A 17219-nucleotide genomic window follows, 5' to 3' on the forward strand; every position below is an offset into this window, starting at 1 on the left:
CATTCAGGGGCACAAGAAATTCATACTGAAGGTTATAAAAAATAGTCAAGAAACTGCTGGCTAAATGGTCTCATAGATCACTAAAAGCAAACGGAGAAAGAAAGAAAATGCTTTGAAGAAGATACAAAAGGGAATAGGGCAAAGCATGGAATGTATACTGAGCTGTAAGCACAAATCAAGCAAGATATCAGAAGAGTATAGAGAGAAGGAAATATCACTATGAAAGCCTAAACTAATTCCAAGTGCATTTTTCAATATTCCAATAGCAAAGGATCAGGAAGAAAATAATTAAAATGTCTCAGGGATACAAATGGATCTATTGTAGAAGACATGCAGAAGATACCATGAGATTTCAATAGTAATACAGCTGTTGATGAAAAAGGAAATTGATACGCCGCAGGTAAAAGAGAATTCCTCTCAGTTCCAAACTATTTCAGCGTGTCAGAGAATGAGAAAGACTAGGACAAACAAAAATCGTCTTGGTCTAATGGTATTTACACATGTGCTCAAAGAGATAAAGAAAACAAAAAGCTCACTGGAATATTTTAAATCACTCTAAGGACAAGGGACATGCCTACTGAGAAGGAATTCACAAGTGTAATAACCATTAATAAGAAAGGGAGACAAAGTTAAGCAATAATTTGTAATGTTCTTGATGAAAAGAGGGGAAACAGAGCCAGTGAATTATACAGTAATCAGCATTGAATTTAAAATTATGGAAGAACTTTTTCAGAACAAAACTAAATGAGCATCTAAATGGAAACTGCATGCTCGAAGCTAGCCAGTATGGATTTAGAAGAGACAGATTCCTCAGAGTAACTAGAACAATAGATAACTTCAAGATGTATGACATGGCATTTGTACCGATATCAGACCACTTTCAATAAGAAAATGCAGAAACACCTTAAAGACTAATCCTCTGACTTTAAGCTGCAGGAATCCAAGGCGTGCACCGCATAGAATGGATTAAGAAGCAAAAAAAACAAAGGTTTTTATAAGGGAGGTCATCACAAATTGGAGTGCAGTCATTAGTGGGGTAGCACAGATGACTTTTAGGGCTGCTGCTCTTCATAATCAACGGTCGAGACCAGGGGTGTCAATTTTACAGCCCATGGACTAGGACCGGCCTGCTAAGCCCTTTTGTTCAGCTCGTGTGGCATCATCTGGGATTCAATTCACACCTTGAGCTTGCATAGTAGGTGCCTTTGGTGGCATTACCATAACAGTCTCACATACACAACGATCCCTGTGGTTCTCGATCTTCATTCAATTACAGTGTCCCTATTCGATGTCACCAATGTAGTTTGACAGGAGCATCTTTGCACAAAAACAATGGAGGGGAAAAAAACTGTCTCAGTAAGACCGGTACATACACCTTCTCCAAACTTCTTTTGCACATTTTGGAGCAACCTCAGCAAAATATCCACCATTGCTCTAACGGAAGCTACATCTAGTGTTACTTTGAACTCACAAGACGATTTCTGAAAACAATAATAGCAGCATTAGAAACAGCTGCACCACAAGGACAGAAATGTTCAAATAGCTTAGGATGGTTTAAGACAAAACAGCAGATACTTCTTTACACAGAGGATTGTTTAAGTCTAGAACCCACTCTAAAGTTAGGAGGTTAAAGTTGACCAATGGACAACTGACTAGCAGTGGACAAACAGTCTTGTCTCATAACATCCGAGTCCAAGAGTCCACACCTGTCAATTCCAGTTTTGAACCCAGCTGCCATTTTCAACCTACAATAATTAAATTTGAAAAGCTCCCACCTTCAAAAGAAAATACTGCAAAAAAAAAGAGGACAGTTCTAAAAGCCAAAGGGATTTTTTTTATTCATGTACCAAAGTATCACTTTTCAAAACCAAATATGGCAGAGTGCCTTCTTAAGTCATCTTTGATGTCCCAGTCTCTTTTTTTCTTTCTTAGAACAAGAGAGACGACTGAGTACTTTTGAACTATGTCTACCACTTCTTCAAACGCATAAGGAAACAACACTTATACAGTGCATATCAATTTCATTGCAGAAGCATCGGGCATCCTGAAACTCCCTTTCCTGTGGCATATTTTTGATCTCTCTATACAAGACTCTCCACAAGAACAGTGCTCTCACCCTGCTTATTCATAAAGAAATTTTTCAAATCCAGTGAAGTCTTTAAATTTCACCAGCTCTGGGGCAGGAAACAAGTGGACAAAGCATGAACCAAAGAAAAACTTGACAACATGTTGTTCTCATCTAGCGCAAGATGTCCTCCCAGAATTTGTTTGCATCCGCAGGCGTACATGTGCATTAAACTTAACATTAACTTTGAGTTTGAAATTAAAGCAAAACAGAAATAAGAAAAAGAGACAATATTTAAAATGCAAAATCTTAACATACAGAATGCGATGCGACAGTAGGTTTATTACATTGCAAAGCCTGTAGTACAGTCTGTCCTGGCTATGAGTCATGCTCTGTACAGGCTGCTGCAGATTTATCTTTGGAGGGCAATAGTTCCCTCTGCCTCACAACAATCCTGCTGCTATAATTATTTAATGTAGCTAAGCTCTGCAAATCCCATTGGAAGGCAACAGGACCCACACTGCACCACACCACCCCTTCTAACGGGACATTTATCTTCTCAAAGTGATTTTATAAGACAATCTGTGAAGCACTATCAGTCTCTCTCAGTTGCAAGGCATGCTGTAAGGATGAGGGGCCCCAAAAGACAAACCAGTAAGGCTTGTGATCAGAGTTAGGTAACGATTACCTGTTTGTCTTAATGGATGGGCCACTGACTTCAAACCTTGACACCCGGCAAATTTTCTCCCCTCCTAACTCAACAAAACCAATGATCGAAGCTAGAGCCAAATGAAAGTTGCCCTAGGTGAGTTTAACACTTTAAAAACGAACCATTCCAATACAGACAGGAGAGCTTCAATGCATTTTTCAAAATATCACTCTTAGGCTGTACATTAAAAATGCTACTTCTAATTCCACTTTTTGAAAATAAGAAACACAAAACAGACAAGGACGTGCTAAGACATACTGAAATCCTTTATCTTACAACACAGGAAAGACATTTCCAATATGAAAAGGTGGACTTCCCATGAATTGTTTTTCTATTGGATGTAGATAATTTTTCTCGAATTTAATTCTGGAAAGAACAGTTTTCAGTTCTACTTACAGCTGCTGCTGATCCAAATCTTGGATTGCAAATTCCTCAGAGGGCCCTAGCATCATTTGTTGGTCCACCCAAGCACTTAATTGCATAGTTTTTCATAATTAAAGAACTCCTTGACTGTAATACACTGAACCAGGCTTCAAGGAACTCTACAGGTACTGAACTGAATGTTTGTGTAATCAGTTGCAAAATACCTCTATAAAGACCCTACACACATCTTACAAAATAATAAGTTAAATATTTAATTTACTATTTAGATTGGAACCAAAGCTGAAAGACAAACTCAGTTCCTGGAATACACAGACAAGTCCCGACATGGTAAATGGCTTCCAACTCTCATTCACGTAAAATTCAATTAATTTACTCCGTAATTATTAAAACAGTTTCTCACAGATTTTTTTTTTCTAGACCTCTTCTGTTATTTGACAAGGAATAAAAGCACAGTCAAAAAGTGACAACGATTAAATTGGAAATGACAAATGTCGCTGTGGGGATCGAAAGTGATATTTTTTTGCTGCATTTCTGAATCTGCTTAGCCTCACCGCCAGTCACTTCACAGCCCTTCGTTGAAAGCATGGATTTTTCTCTGCAGTAAATTTAATTTGAATTCTACCTCAGCATCACTTCAGGAATTACTCATCCATCTATTCCATTGAAAACCCTATATTAGAATCAGTACTGCGGCAGTCATGTAAAAAATATGAATTACACAAGCTAACACACATAAGAATGCTTAGCTGAAATTCTGTGTGGGTCAGTTTCCTTTTTTTTCTACAAAATTGACAAATATAAGTCACTCTGGCTCTTACTTACGGTGTATTGGACTTGCACTGCCTTTTTTGCATTCTCTTACAGTTTTGTATAATAGGCCTTCACTCAACACTTTGCTGAGCCATGATAAGTGTTTTATGATTAATATACTTAAAAGAAAGCAGAATTGAAAGATTATTGCTGTAAGGAAGGAAGGGACCACAGTCCTTGTATAATTAATTAATTCATTAACTTTCTGTGTAACAGTTTTCGTGAGATTTTCCTTGCAACACTTATGTCTGATCAATCTCGGTAAATTAACCATAAAAAAAGAAAAAAGAGAAGCAGTGCTCAGAGGAGAAAACAGCCCTTCCCATTAGCTGCAACGGCTTCTCTTTAATCAGCCACTACTTCTTACCAGCGTTCAATTTTCCGCCTCTGTTCTGAACTAAATATTTTATAAGCCACTCTGAGTCACAAACACCCCGTTATTTGCTCAATATTAAAAACTAACCAGCCACAACAGGACACCCACCCATGCAGCATCCAAGAAAGAGTCGGAACAAAACATAAAATACTCCTGTGTCTAATTTGGAAAGATCTTACATACGGACTCAGACAAACAACAAAAAGGTAAAACAGCAAATAGCATTACGCACGTTACATTTACTTAATAAACTCTCTTGCTGCCTAATAAATAAAATGAATAATTATTGCACAAATCATATTGAAGCAATCTGTGCACCTCTGCATTACAGTCTGTTCAAACTCTGCTCAGCTGCTGATATTATGCAGCCACTGTAGCCTTATTATAAAAAGCAAAATAACTTTCAGGGAAAGGAAACAATAGCACACAATTTAGTAAAACACTAAATAAGACAGCAATACAGTGATTTGCTTGTCCACAGCCTTAGACGATGATCTAGTCCCTTGAATTTGGAGATAAAGGTATTGGGAACGACAGCACGAAACAGGGCAAGATAATTACTGAAGAAAGCAGTAGAAATACAAGATTAATTAATAGCTCAAACAACAAATTTGTCCCAATCAAAACTGGAAAAACACAAATAATATACCAGAACTAAAGTGGAAGAAAAAAAGAAAAACAGAAATCAGAATGTTAACACTTTTGTTACTGAAACCTGTTAATAGAGCTTCCATGTTTGTACAATGTTCAGATTTCAGATCTGTGGGCCAAAAAGCAAAAAGAAAATGGTAAGCCAACCTATGTGGCATCTATATTGGTTCCTGGTGGTGAAGAACCATAGCTGCATGTAAAAGAGGAAAAACCCAGACAGACTTTTGAAGAATTGTAGCTTCCATATCTGTGCAGCATTTAGATTTGCGAGTGCGAGTGCACTACAGTGTTAGCCAACAAATGTTGTATGTGGAGACTGCAAAAGAGGTCAAACATATCTGAAAGGCAAAACCAAGAGCAGTACTAGTTTTGTATCACTCTGTGTGGGGTCTGCATGTTCTTCCCACAGCTATGTAGCTATCCTCCCACTTTCTCAATTATCCTATAACCATGTAGGATGTGTAAATGAATGCGTGGGCGCCCACAGGATGGTTGGGCATCCTATCCAGGACATGTGGCCCACCCTTGTGATAGGCTCCAACACCCCACAACTCTCTAAAAATAAAGTGGTTTCATAAAATTGATAGATGGGATAGCCCTGGAATAAATATCACACTCCTTACCTTGGTGATCGCAACCTCACAGTTCAAAGTGCTGACACTGGATTGTGCAGCAATGTGCAAAGCATATTCTGAGTCTTCCTATTTGCAGTCAGAGTCATACACAGAATGCTGGCCCCCCTCAGATGAGTTATGCAACAGTGCCTCATCACGTCAATTCTATATGCATTCCATATGTCATATTGTCAAGGTGTGTAGTGCTTGAATAAATGTATTAGGTGCAGATTAGGCATGCACATGGCCCATGAAATGCAAATGAGAAAACTATTTAGGCAGTCAATGTGCAAATATCCTGGAGACTTATTAAAAGCAATGACCTCCGTGGCTATATTCAAAGATGAATTGTTTTCCAAAGTTAATGCAACTGGAACTTATCTGAAGCTGTAAGCCACACAATTAGTTTTGCTATTAAAAGGAAGCACAAAGATTCACATTTCAATCGAATATTCATTATTTTATAAACTACTTCAATATGGTGAGCAGCACAGTGGCACAGTGGGTTAATTAAAGGCTTGGAGAGAATGTGGAATCTTCATGTTGGGATTCCACACAAACTGGGGGGCGATGGTAGCAAAGGCAGAAACTACCATCAATTCCAGGCCTGAAGCAGCAGGAATTTAAAAGGAAACATAAGGAAATACAGCGCATATAAAAAAAAAAAACACACTTGAAACAAAACCTTGAAGGCTTCCCTTTGAACTACCAACCTACTACAAGAGATAATTTGAAAGTTAAACTTGCTCTGAGGGGATGTTGGGTCGTTTAATCCAGGCATGGTTGATGTGAACTTGTACCGTCATTAGCTGACTTTGGGATTTCCCAATGGGACAGTGCACAACTCCTAGCCAGGGTTTGCTGGGTAAATGCGAAGTCAAGCAGGACTGTCTTGCAAATAATTATCCCCATAAGCTGTCAGGCACCCACAAGCTGAAAGTATCCCCTTTACTTATTGGGTTATTCCTGTCCAACACTTCAGCTCTGCTGTTTATGCGATGGATTTACAAGGTAATAGGAGGCGGATGACCCAACTCTCTCATGCTGGTGTTACATCAGCTACCTGTGGCGACTATCCCACTAGGATTTCCGAATCGGAGGATATGGAAAGACAAACGTCTGGCAATTCCAAATTGCAAAAGCAAAAAAAAGAAGAAATCCCTGTAGGGATTGCTTGAACTCTGGATGTAAAACCCACACCGTGGTTGATTATGCAAGCAAATGTGTATCCAGTACTATTCTGACTTAAAATACTTTTCACAACCATTACATCTGCCCAAACTGTAACACAAAAGAACATCAGGAACATCCCTGTGCCACAGAAAGAAAATAAGGACCACTCTGTCTCTGAAGTGTTGATTTTACCAGGATCTGAATTAATTTCAGGTTTTGCACTGAACCTACTAGAAAGACCACTGGATCTGATTAACAGACATATTACTGTGCAACAGTTCTCAAGCAATCAAGACCCTTGAGTAGTATCCATTCAGACTTCAAAGGCTAATGACAAAGAGCTGACTTGTTTCCTAGATACATATTTATGTCAATAACACTAGACCATATTCTACTTGACTAGACAATTCAGGCTAGATACTCAAAATAAGAAATCAAAGGTTCCTTTTGTCATGAGGTAAGGTGCAAAGTACCTTGCTATCTTGACTTACAAGCAAATGCATAATAAACCTTTGATGGGGCTTTTTTAATTAAACCTTTGGTACCAGAGGGAAGACATAAAAGAGGTCCCCTCATCGAAAAAAATAAATGAGAAAAGTTCAGAAACAGAGGTGCATAATTCAACCTGCTGATTGTTAACCAAAGGAAAAAAAACTGTCAAGAGAGAAGTCACTTGAGGGATAGTTAGAAAAATATAGGTGGGTGGTGTTTGCTTACAAGCACAATGCATTCAATGTCTGTTTGAATTCCAGTAATTGGAACAGGACAAACATGCAAACCTTTAATCTTTAAGATGCCTAGGATTAAAGTTTTTGAATTTCCTCCAACAGAAGTGCAGACAATTTCTTAACTTTTACTTGAATGCCAACATGTCACAAGATTTTGCACAGGAATATCTTAACTCTTCTTCCACACAAGAGTGCCTGTAAATAAGCTGAGTACAGGAAAAGTCAGAAACCAATTCCAAGTGCTTCTCATCCCAGAATGTGCACGTTTCACAATGTTTCCTCCTCTGCAGGGGAAAAACTGCAGTTAGTTTTCCAAAGTCTTGTGTGTGAAGACTCCACTTCCGAGGTACTTTTATCATTAAGGAGAAATTTTCGTTCACAATATTTTAGAAATTAAGAGTTCAATTGTTACAAATTAAAAAAGCATATAGAAAATCATGCCTCCAAGGCAAAACAGATGAAATCTATCCCATTAGTCAAGCTAATCATCTCATATGATCTCCTTTTCACTTTACTTATACTGTGTGATAGTGGTATAATGAGAAGTCAAACCTTAAAGACAAACTAATATTTACTTACTCATGACATTAATCATAATTAAACATATAAACTACCATTTAGAACTTATCATTTATATTTCCTGAGTCCAGGCCTCTATAAATACAAACACGCTTCACAAAAAAGGACAACACTTAGTTCAAATAAAGACAAAGCCATTTAGGATGGTGAAACTGGTTTCAATAGAACAAAAGGCCCTCAACGAGACAGTCTGCTTTCGAAAAGGCTAAATTATGAGAACTGATTCTCTCCACCAGCATCACAAGAGAGACAGGCTCAGCCTCACAGACGCTAGGAGGAAATATCAGATATTAAAGCTCAGTCCTTTGCCCCTGAATTCACTTCTTGTCAGTTCAGTACTCAATAACACCCGTTTAATTCCCGTCACAAAGTACGCGCACATTGGTGGAGCTTTGGTCTGTATGAAGGAGGAACTAATTTACAATGTCTTATTTCTTTCAGCAGGAGAGGATAAGAACAAGAGTTAGGGACTCCTTCTGGGAAGTGGGTCTTCCTATTTCAGAAGAGGTCTCGTCGTGTTGCTTTGCATCAGTGTAGTGATCAGAGAACACTAAACAACTCCCACCCAGACCTGCGTCTGGTCTACAACTTGCATATCGGCTGGCGTACTGGAGACACTACGCATCGGGCCTGTCCATGCCATCTGTCTTTAACCCTGGTTAGTGGCCTACATTGGCTGAAAGGTACAGAAACTTTCAATGTCATAATACACACTGGTATAACCAGTATACCCCATCATACAATAATATACGTACTCCCTGTAAACAGTGTTGCTTCTAAGCCAATACGGCAATAGGAATGGCCCCATGTGGTTTGTTTCCTAGCTTGTGTTGGAATTGAAATCTGATATGGTGCAGGCAAACTTTTTAAACATAAAAGACCACAATTTCATGTTCAGTCACATGGGGGGGGCACACAACGGCGTAAAACCTTTCCTGCTACAATCTAATCCTCATGCTTTGATTTGATTCACACAGGGAAGTCTGCAGAGCAGAAAAAAAATACCACTGTCAAGACTGACAACCGTTATTTCAGTCAGTTCTCTATAAACCCATGAAACAGCTGAATACTCCAGCAACCTGAACTAAAAAGGAAACCCTCAAAATAAGATGTTGTATTTCATTATGTGAACGATGTGGCAATCAAGAGACTGATACAGGATTCTTGGATTCAGGATTTTACTCTTGTCAAAGACCTAATTTATATTCTTGCAATTGATTTATCACATTCATCACTTCAAGAAACCAAGGGCAGCATCACTTAAAATCTATATATCTGTCCCCCTTGGATTTCTGTAGCTTTATACACATAAGCTAGAACCCTCTAAAATTACTGTATACTGACTTCTAAAGCTGCAGAGAAACTAGAATTTCAGAAATTGTATCCACTCATCCATTTTCAGGATCCGGCATCATCCCATTCAGGGATGCAGGATACTGGTCCCAGCAGGTGGAGATGGAACCTGTCCCAACTAGCTGGGATACACCCTGGAAGGGACACCAGTCCATCACAGGTCATAAACAGGCATACAAACACTCACACTCATACCAGGGCCAAATTCTCCTACCAGTGTCTCTATGGACTGTGGAAGGTGCTTTAGAGCACCTGAAAAAACCCACATGAACATGGAAGCTCTTTTTTCCATAAACATATAAAATCCAGAATTATTCCCTTAGAATCTCAACACAACAAAATCTTAACAGGCCTAAAACAGAACTCATTTCTTAATACAATGAATCCGCCTCAGTATTAAATCTCCCTCCTTAAATACAAACTCACAGGTGAATGAGATCAAATAGCCCAATTCTAAACAAACGCATCACTAGAGACATGTTTTCAGTCATCTTACTCACAGTCCCAAACTGCATTAGGATATATTTGTTTAAAGCAAGGCAACAAGAGTTAAAACAATATTCATTACAAATTCTGACAAGAGTTATTTAAATAATACTCATAGGCTCTATCGTCTCAGTAGAAAACAACATAATATCAAAAATCTTAGCACAGACCATGCATTTGGGAAGAAGACATGAATATGTTTAATGAACGCAAATTCATTTGGGGTGGTTAATTTGGATCTTCCTAGATTAAGACACTACTTTTACTTAAGGAGGCTAGCAATCGATTTTGACCAATAAAGACGTTAAAGAATTTCACCTCCAAAAAGTATTGTCACGATTAACTTGCTTAGTATGTGAAAAACAATAAGCGCTGGAAGCACAAAAGGAATACAAAGCAATGTCAGATTTTAATAGGCAGGTAAAGAGCTCCACCTACTGCTACTCACAGTAAAATTCCAAACATACACTGCTCTCCATGTATCTTTTATTAAAACTGCAATGTATTTTAATTTCACCATTTCATAACCTAGGTGTTACAAGCAAGCATAATTAGCTATTTCTTTATGCTTTCATTTGGATAACCCATGCTCATTTTTTACACCACATTATCCTGAACAAGATATCCATCACAGAATCAAAACGGATCTTTTCTGCACAAGAAAGCCAAAATACAATGCTGGCAATTGGGTACATGCCTGTCTATGACTCAATTTGTCTTGAACTTGACACTCAGCTTTCAACACACCTCTGAAAAAGCAGTTCTCTTTTTGTGCCCGGATTTATACTATGTTCCTACAGAAAACATACCTTTACAAACAAGGAATATCTGCTTCCAGGAGAATTTCAAAAGGATATATGGAAATGGATCCAATATATTAGTACTTGGTAGGTAGCACAGGCACAATTTGCCTCTCAGTGCTGGGGCCCTGGGTTCGATTCCTGTGGTGCTATCTGCACAGAGTCTGTATGGTCTCCTCGTGTTTGTGGGTTTCTTCCAGATGCTCCCATATCCTCTCACAGTCCAGAGACATGCTAGTAGGTTAACTGGCTTCTGGGATAACTGGCCCATGTTTCTATTTGTGTGTGTCTTGCAATGGACTGGCAAGTCCATGGTGTCCATGGTCTATCCTGCCTTGTGTCTCAAGACCCCTGTGACCTTGCATTGGATAATGCTTAGCAAATTCTTGGGTGGATAAAATGTCCAAAGTTCTGGTTTCTTTGCAACTTTAGAATTTCTAAGTCAGTTTGCAATAATTTGAGATTACTCTTGCCTATAAAACTACAGAAATTGAAGGGATATATGTATGCAAGATACAGCATCAGTAGTCACCTAATGTGATGATCAAATGGCTCTGTACATTAGCTTAGAAAGTTACTTAATGAGATTGAGACGATTAAAAAAAAAGTCATGAACCACCTCTGCAAATAACATGGTAAAACAGGGTTCCTACAGAAAATATAATAGCTGTCTGACCGCCATTTTGTTTGCACAATTTGAACCACTGTTATCTTGTGAAATGCTCCACTTGAAATTTGTAGGACTGCTGTTTGAATCAAGATGGCTGCATAACTACCATTTTGCTCTCAATCATTATATCACCTCTCTGGTAGGGAAAAACTACTACTCATGTGTTGTGGTGGCATTTTCCACAATCACCAACAGATCGGTACCAGTGAACTCCAGTTTGTGGATTCTCGTTTCCAGCTAGATTACTGTCATTTTGCTCAATTTGCTAAATTCATGATTACTGGTCTTACTTTAACACCTCCAAAACTGCTTGCAATTTCCCAATTTTACCATGTAACAATGGATATTTCAATATTTTGGAATCCAAACAGTGGTCTGTTCAATTCTGAGAGGACTAGAGAATCAAAGCACGTGTGCACCTACACTACAAAAAGTTGCCAGGAGTCCATCCGGTCACACTGTAAATGCAGATGAAGAATCCTACTAATCTCTTTTCATATGCCTCTCCATCATTGCTGGGACATTTACAGAGTGGTTCTAAAGCTTCTCTGGCGATTTAGACAACCACATCTTGGAAACCACACCACTTGGTAACTCATATTTGTACTTTTACATTACAATGCAAAGCTACAGTACAAACTACAAAACACTATAAATGCCCAGCCTGCCTACTATGCAACCATCATTTGTGCCAGGAAAAGTTTGCATTCATGGAAGGACATGGTATTCAAATGCACAAAGGTCCACATACAATGTATCCACTATCCCTGTCCATGACATGATGTCACATGCATGTCTACCAATTGTCTTGGCTCCCTTGTGCAATTTTTCTGTAACAGGCTAGACTTATAAACTCTCTGCATCTCAAAATCATCATAAAAATGAAACTGAATGTGTTAAACCAATAGCCCAAACTGTGACATTAAGTATTGCATTAATTCACACACAGACACCCCCGATAGTAGTGACTCCAATTTATTTTTCACCTCTTAGCTGGAATAGGCAAAATCCTATTTTAAATGTGATAAGTGGACACTCAGCATCATAAGAACATAAGGTTACAAATGAGACGAGTACATTCAGCTCCTCCAGCACTTTTGGCAGTTAGTAGCTAATAAGGGATAATAAGCTTTAAGTGGTGAATGCTCAAATTGGAATGACATAATTAGTGGAGTGCTACACAAAAATGCACTAGGACCCGTGCTTTTCCTAATCTATATCAATGACCTAGATTCCGACACAGTTCATTAACAAGTAACATTTGCATACAGTACTAAATTAGGAGCACTGGCAAACACTGTAGAAGCAGCAAATTAAAATTAAAAAGACTTAGACAAAAGTCAAGACTCAGCAAAAACCTAGTAGATGACATTTAATGTAAATGAGAGCAGAGTTTTGCATTCAGGTAATAAAAATAAATAAATTCCAAATGGGAAACAATGAAACAAAAGAGGCTACTTATAAAAACAGAACGACCATGTTTACAGTGACCATTTATATCATCTGTACAACATGGCAAAACAATTAAGTTGGCAAAGAAAATGCAAGGATATACAATTAAAAGCACAGAATTCCTATAAAGGGATGAAAAGATATGACTCTTTTTAGAATATTCCACACAATGTTGGTCACCATATTGAAAAGTTGCTTTGGAATCATTCTGAAGCTAAGAAAAGGTTCTGTCTCATCAGCCACAAGACAGGTTGAAGAAGCTGTGCCTTTTTGTTCCTGAACAGAGAAGATTAAAAGGAAATATGATATAAATATTCAAAGTCCTTACAGGTATTGACAAAAAACAACCCACCAGACCTCTTCAGAAAGACAGGTGAAACACATACCAGGGGGCATACGTGGAAACTATTGGGAAGCGCATTAAAAACTGAAATCTTTATTCAAAAGGTTGTGGGCTCAAACTAGCCAGTCATACTGAAACCCATACCTTGGCTTCTTTAAGATACAGCTACTGCAAATTTGATCCTAATATCAATAAGCTATTAACTACCAAACAGGCTAGATGTCATTTTTAGTTCTGGTAGATCCAAGGATGTCTGAAAAGAAGCCGGGTGACTTAATTCAACAATGTTGTAATTTCTGAACACAAGAGACCGGCAATAAGAGCTTATGTAAATCTTTTACAACGGAGATTGAATTAATTCTTTAAAAAAAAACTTCCAAACACAGGGCACCAGCATGGTTTTCTAACTTTCATTAAAGGAGATTTAAAGCTCTATTATTAGGTCTGTTACGGTGTTGCTAACGAAGACTTATTTCTACGTATATCAAGAACCGTTGTGGACAACCTTTAAAGTGTTAGATCACAGAAAGAAACCAGATAGAAAGCCTGACAGTTAAAGTTTACAGATTACTTAATGCGTACGTTATATCTAGTGTAGAAACATTCTGTAATGAGTACAAGAGCTCTGTATTTTCAAGTGATGCTTTAAAAAGTACAGGAAGCAGTCCCCTCTCCCCGGAACTCCCATCACCCCTTGCATGTATCTATACATGCATCTCTGCAAATGAATGGCTGATATTTAAATATTTCAAATACAGTAATATTACTTGTTCGCACCAACCACAACTGGATTAAACACAGCGCAGTGCAATGCTCTGAACCCCAACGGGTGTGATTATTACTAACGATATTATCATCTCCATACAATCTCCATGATAAGGAGATTTTGTTTTGCTTCGAACAAAGTAAAACTAGTCTTCAAAAAGTTAGTCATAGTCCATCAACTGTTTGTCCGATTTTCGATGACTAGACATGTTCCGACTGACGGGTATTGAATTAAAAAGCATACCAAATGAGCTTAACACAACACCATCATCCTTCCCTCTGCCCTATGCGGGATACCGTACTGCCCATGTGTGTTAGCGCCAAGAGAGTCGCCTAGGCTGGATGTGCGGCTCACACCACCCGGCTCCCCCGATCGCTGCGACTTACCAGCCCTTCAATTTGAATCATCTTAACAGGAGAGTCCAGGGTGTTGCCCGTAGTCGAAGCTACTGCTGGAGCAGAAGCGGTGCTTGCTGGTGCGGCCGACTCCTTGCGCGCTGCCATGTTGCCTGATTACTCTTTCAGAAAGGAAGAAACCGAACTCCGCTCTGCCGGATGCCGGATATAACGCAGTGGTGTAACGCTGTATGGTGCTCGGACAGCAACGAGTAGCAACAGCCTTGTGTGACAGGGCCATGCGCGTCAGTCTGTTGATCATGTACTATTTCACTTGAAAGTCTGAAAGTCTGTACAATCGCAGTTTGTACAAGGCAATGTGTTGCTATAGTTTTCACTTACTTTTTTTTTTTTAGATAGATCATTATTGTAATCGGTGCAATATTATATCGAGGTCTTCTTTACTTTGTAATTTAAAACAGCATCCGTTTATAATTTCGGTATTTAATGTTAATTTATAATTTCAGCCTTCTTTAATCCTAATTTCTCCAGAACATTTAATTAACGAGAACATGTATTTTAATCCTTCAGTGCACGTCTAGAAGTTTGTGTTTCTGGAGGGAAGAATGTGGGTAAAACACAGCGGAAGCACGTGTTTGGGCAGTCCATGCGTTTCCTTGCTGGATAGAAGTAGAGAAAACATTAGTTTTTAATAATTGGTCATTCATTTAATAGTGAAACTGTTTAAATAGCATTTAAAAATCATATTTATTAAAGACGAGCATTTCTATGAGATGCCCAGCAAAACATAAATGCTGTTTTTTTTTTCTTTCTGTTAACTGGTTTCTTTTGTCTAGAAGATGAAGATCAAGCGCCAGAAACACGCCAAGAAACACATAAGTTTTTTTAAATACAACTTCGGTTTACGGGAACCCTTTCAAATATTGATAGATGGCACATTTTGCCAAGCCGCTCTGAAGAATAAAATCCAGATCAAAGAGCAAATGCCGAAATATCTAATGGGAGAGGTGCAACTGTGTACTACGAAGTAAGTTTGGTTCGCTCTGATTCAGTTTAGGATGTTCTTGCATTTGTGGTCGTCTTCTCGCTGATTAGAGTTGCATTTGCAAAAATCTTGTAGAAACAACTAGTGTTAATCCAGAAGATGGTTTAACACAGGAGAATTGTAATTTGTGTATAGTACATTCTGTATTGAACAGCGATTATCTCATTCTCTTTCTACAGCTGTGCTTTAAAAGAACTTGAATCTCTTGGGAAGGAGCTGTATGGAGCAAAACTAATCTTGCAGAGGTTTCAGATTCGCAAATGTGACCATATGAAGGATCCAATTGCTGCATCGCTGTGCCTCAAATCTATGCTTGGAGACAGTAACCCTCACCACTACTTCGTTGCTACACAGGTAAATAACTGCCAGTGATCTTGATGATGTGGGTTTTGTCTGCGTTCACTCGATAACGTGCTTTTTACGTTTTGTGTTGAAAACAGTCTTGTAAGTCTGGTGTTCAAGGAAACGATTCAGGTAACCATGTGAATTATGAAACTGCTGTCCTTTCATATCACTACTCAGTTGTACTCATGTAAGTAGGGTGTCTTGTGTTTGGTAGAATATTCATACGTGTACTCATTATTTTCATAAATGCAATATTGTTCTAACATTCTTCTGTACCAGAGTGCGTTTGAATTAATCCTGCTTGGTTACATGTGGTTAGTTGTGGGTTTGTGTCTGTCTCTTTTGGTTTACTTTGCTTGTTGGAACAGAATGTTTTCAGAATCTAAGTCGGAAACTACAATAAAATTAGAGAATGCCGAGGATAGCAATACTACAATGCTACTTGCTAACCCAGAATATGGCTTTCCTTTCCTCCGATCCGCAGGACCAAGACCTGACCGCTTCTGTGAAGAACATCCCGGGAGTCCCGCTGATGTTCATCATCCAGAACACGATGGTGTTGGACAAGCCTTCTCCGAAGTCGCAGGCTCACGTCCAGGCGAGTCAAGCTGGTCAGCTGGTGACGGTCGAGCAGCAGCAGAGCATCCGGGCTCTGAAGGAGCAGCAGGGGCTGCAGGAAAGCACAGAGCGCAGAGGGAAGAAGCGCAAGAGGAAGGGAGCCCCCAACCCCCTCAGCTGTCTAAAGAAAAAGAAAAAAGCAGCTGCACCGCCACCGAAGGCGGCCGAGGGCCAGAGGAAACGGAGCCGCCACCGAAAACATAAAGCGACGGTGCGCTCAGCTCCTGTGTCCGTTTCACCGGCTTCCGCAGCTGTTAAAGAATAAGACATTCGTGCTGTACAGGTGATCATGCTAATCCTGCATCGCCTGGTTCCATTTACATTCACAGGACAAATAGAGCCACAGTAGAACGGAATTCTCAAAAATGCACCAAAAAAAAAACTTATTTTTTAAAAGAGTTGTTCGATGTGAATCAGTCAGCAACACTTTGCTGATGCCAAGTTGTTTTACTTAAAATGACTATTCTCCAGTATTTACTGGTCCACAGCAGCAGTTTTGTACTGTAAATCTTTGCCTATAGCAACCCATTCTTTCATTCAATATATGAAAAGCAAAAAATGCGACCTGAACTACAAGCTTGGCATTGAAATAAACTGGTTACCAGCAATTCAACGTCCTACTTATTTATAGTGAAATGCTTTTTCTGTATACTTTAAATCCTCCGAGTCATATTGGAGGTATGTTTCAAAAGAATAATACTTTCTGCATGCTAACTAGCGCTACGATAAGCAGGTGCAAGTTGTAAATTAGCTCATTGAGCTAATACGATTTGCCAGCTTCATGGTACTGCAGTTTCTCTCAAAGGTGTCCGAGTAGCACAATGAAAATGTTCACTTTGAGCTTGGCTCTACACAAAGAGACCAAAGCTACAAAGAAAAGGCTTTAAAGAGCTTGT

General features: G+C 38.9%; 2 protein-coding genes across 2 annotated transcripts in view; one reads left to right on the top strand and one right to left on the bottom strand.

The window, feature by feature from the left end:
• eif3hb (eukaryotic translation initiation factor 3, subunit H, b) overlaps positions 1 to 14502 on the bottom strand; it is a 154520-nt gene extending 140018 nt beyond the window's left edge. Inside the window, exon 1 of the mRNA XM_088601892.1 lies at positions 14346 to 14502. Coding sequence (XP_088458018.1) covers positions 14346 to 14462 — 117 coding nt within the window. The 5' untranslated portion in view covers positions 14463 to 14502. The remainder of the gene's footprint in view (positions 1 to 14345) is intronic.
• A 423-nt stretch (positions 14503 to 14925) lies between these two features.
• utp23 (UTP23 small subunit processome component) lies at positions 14926 to 16931 on the top strand. Its single transcript, XM_088601893.1, has 3 exons — positions 14926 to 15342; positions 15540 to 15714; positions 16190 to 16931. Exons 1-3 carry the CDS (start codon positions 15155 to 15157, stop codon positions 16586 to 16588), a joined length of 762 nt encoding a protein of 253 aa, XP_088458019.1. The 5' UTR covers positions 14926 to 15154; the 3' UTR covers positions 16589 to 16931.
• Positions 16932 to 17219: the final 288 nt, after the last annotated feature.

This window comes from Lepisosteus platostomus, chromosome 12 (assembly GCF_059453375.1).
Source record: "Lepisosteus platostomus isolate fLepPlt1 chromosome 12, fLepPlt1.hap1, whole genome shotgun sequence".
NCBI lineage: Eukaryota > Metazoa > Chordata > Actinopteri > Semionotiformes > Lepisosteidae > Lepisosteus > Lepisosteus platostomus.

Excerpts from the sequence above, each read along its gene's own strand:
- utp23 (XM_088601893.1), top strand. The coding sequence starts at position 15,155 with ATGAAGATCAAGCGCCAGAAACACGCCAAGAAACACATAAGTTTTTTT. Across the intron at positions 15,343-15,539 it reads GTGCAACTGTGTACTACGAA|CTGTGCTTTAAAAGAACTTG; the intron begins GTAAGTTTGGTT and ends CTCTTTCTACAG. Across the intron at positions 15,715-16,189 it reads ACTACTTCGTTGCTACACAG|GACCAAGACCTGACCGCTTC; the intron begins GTAAATAACTGC and ends TCCGATCCGCAG.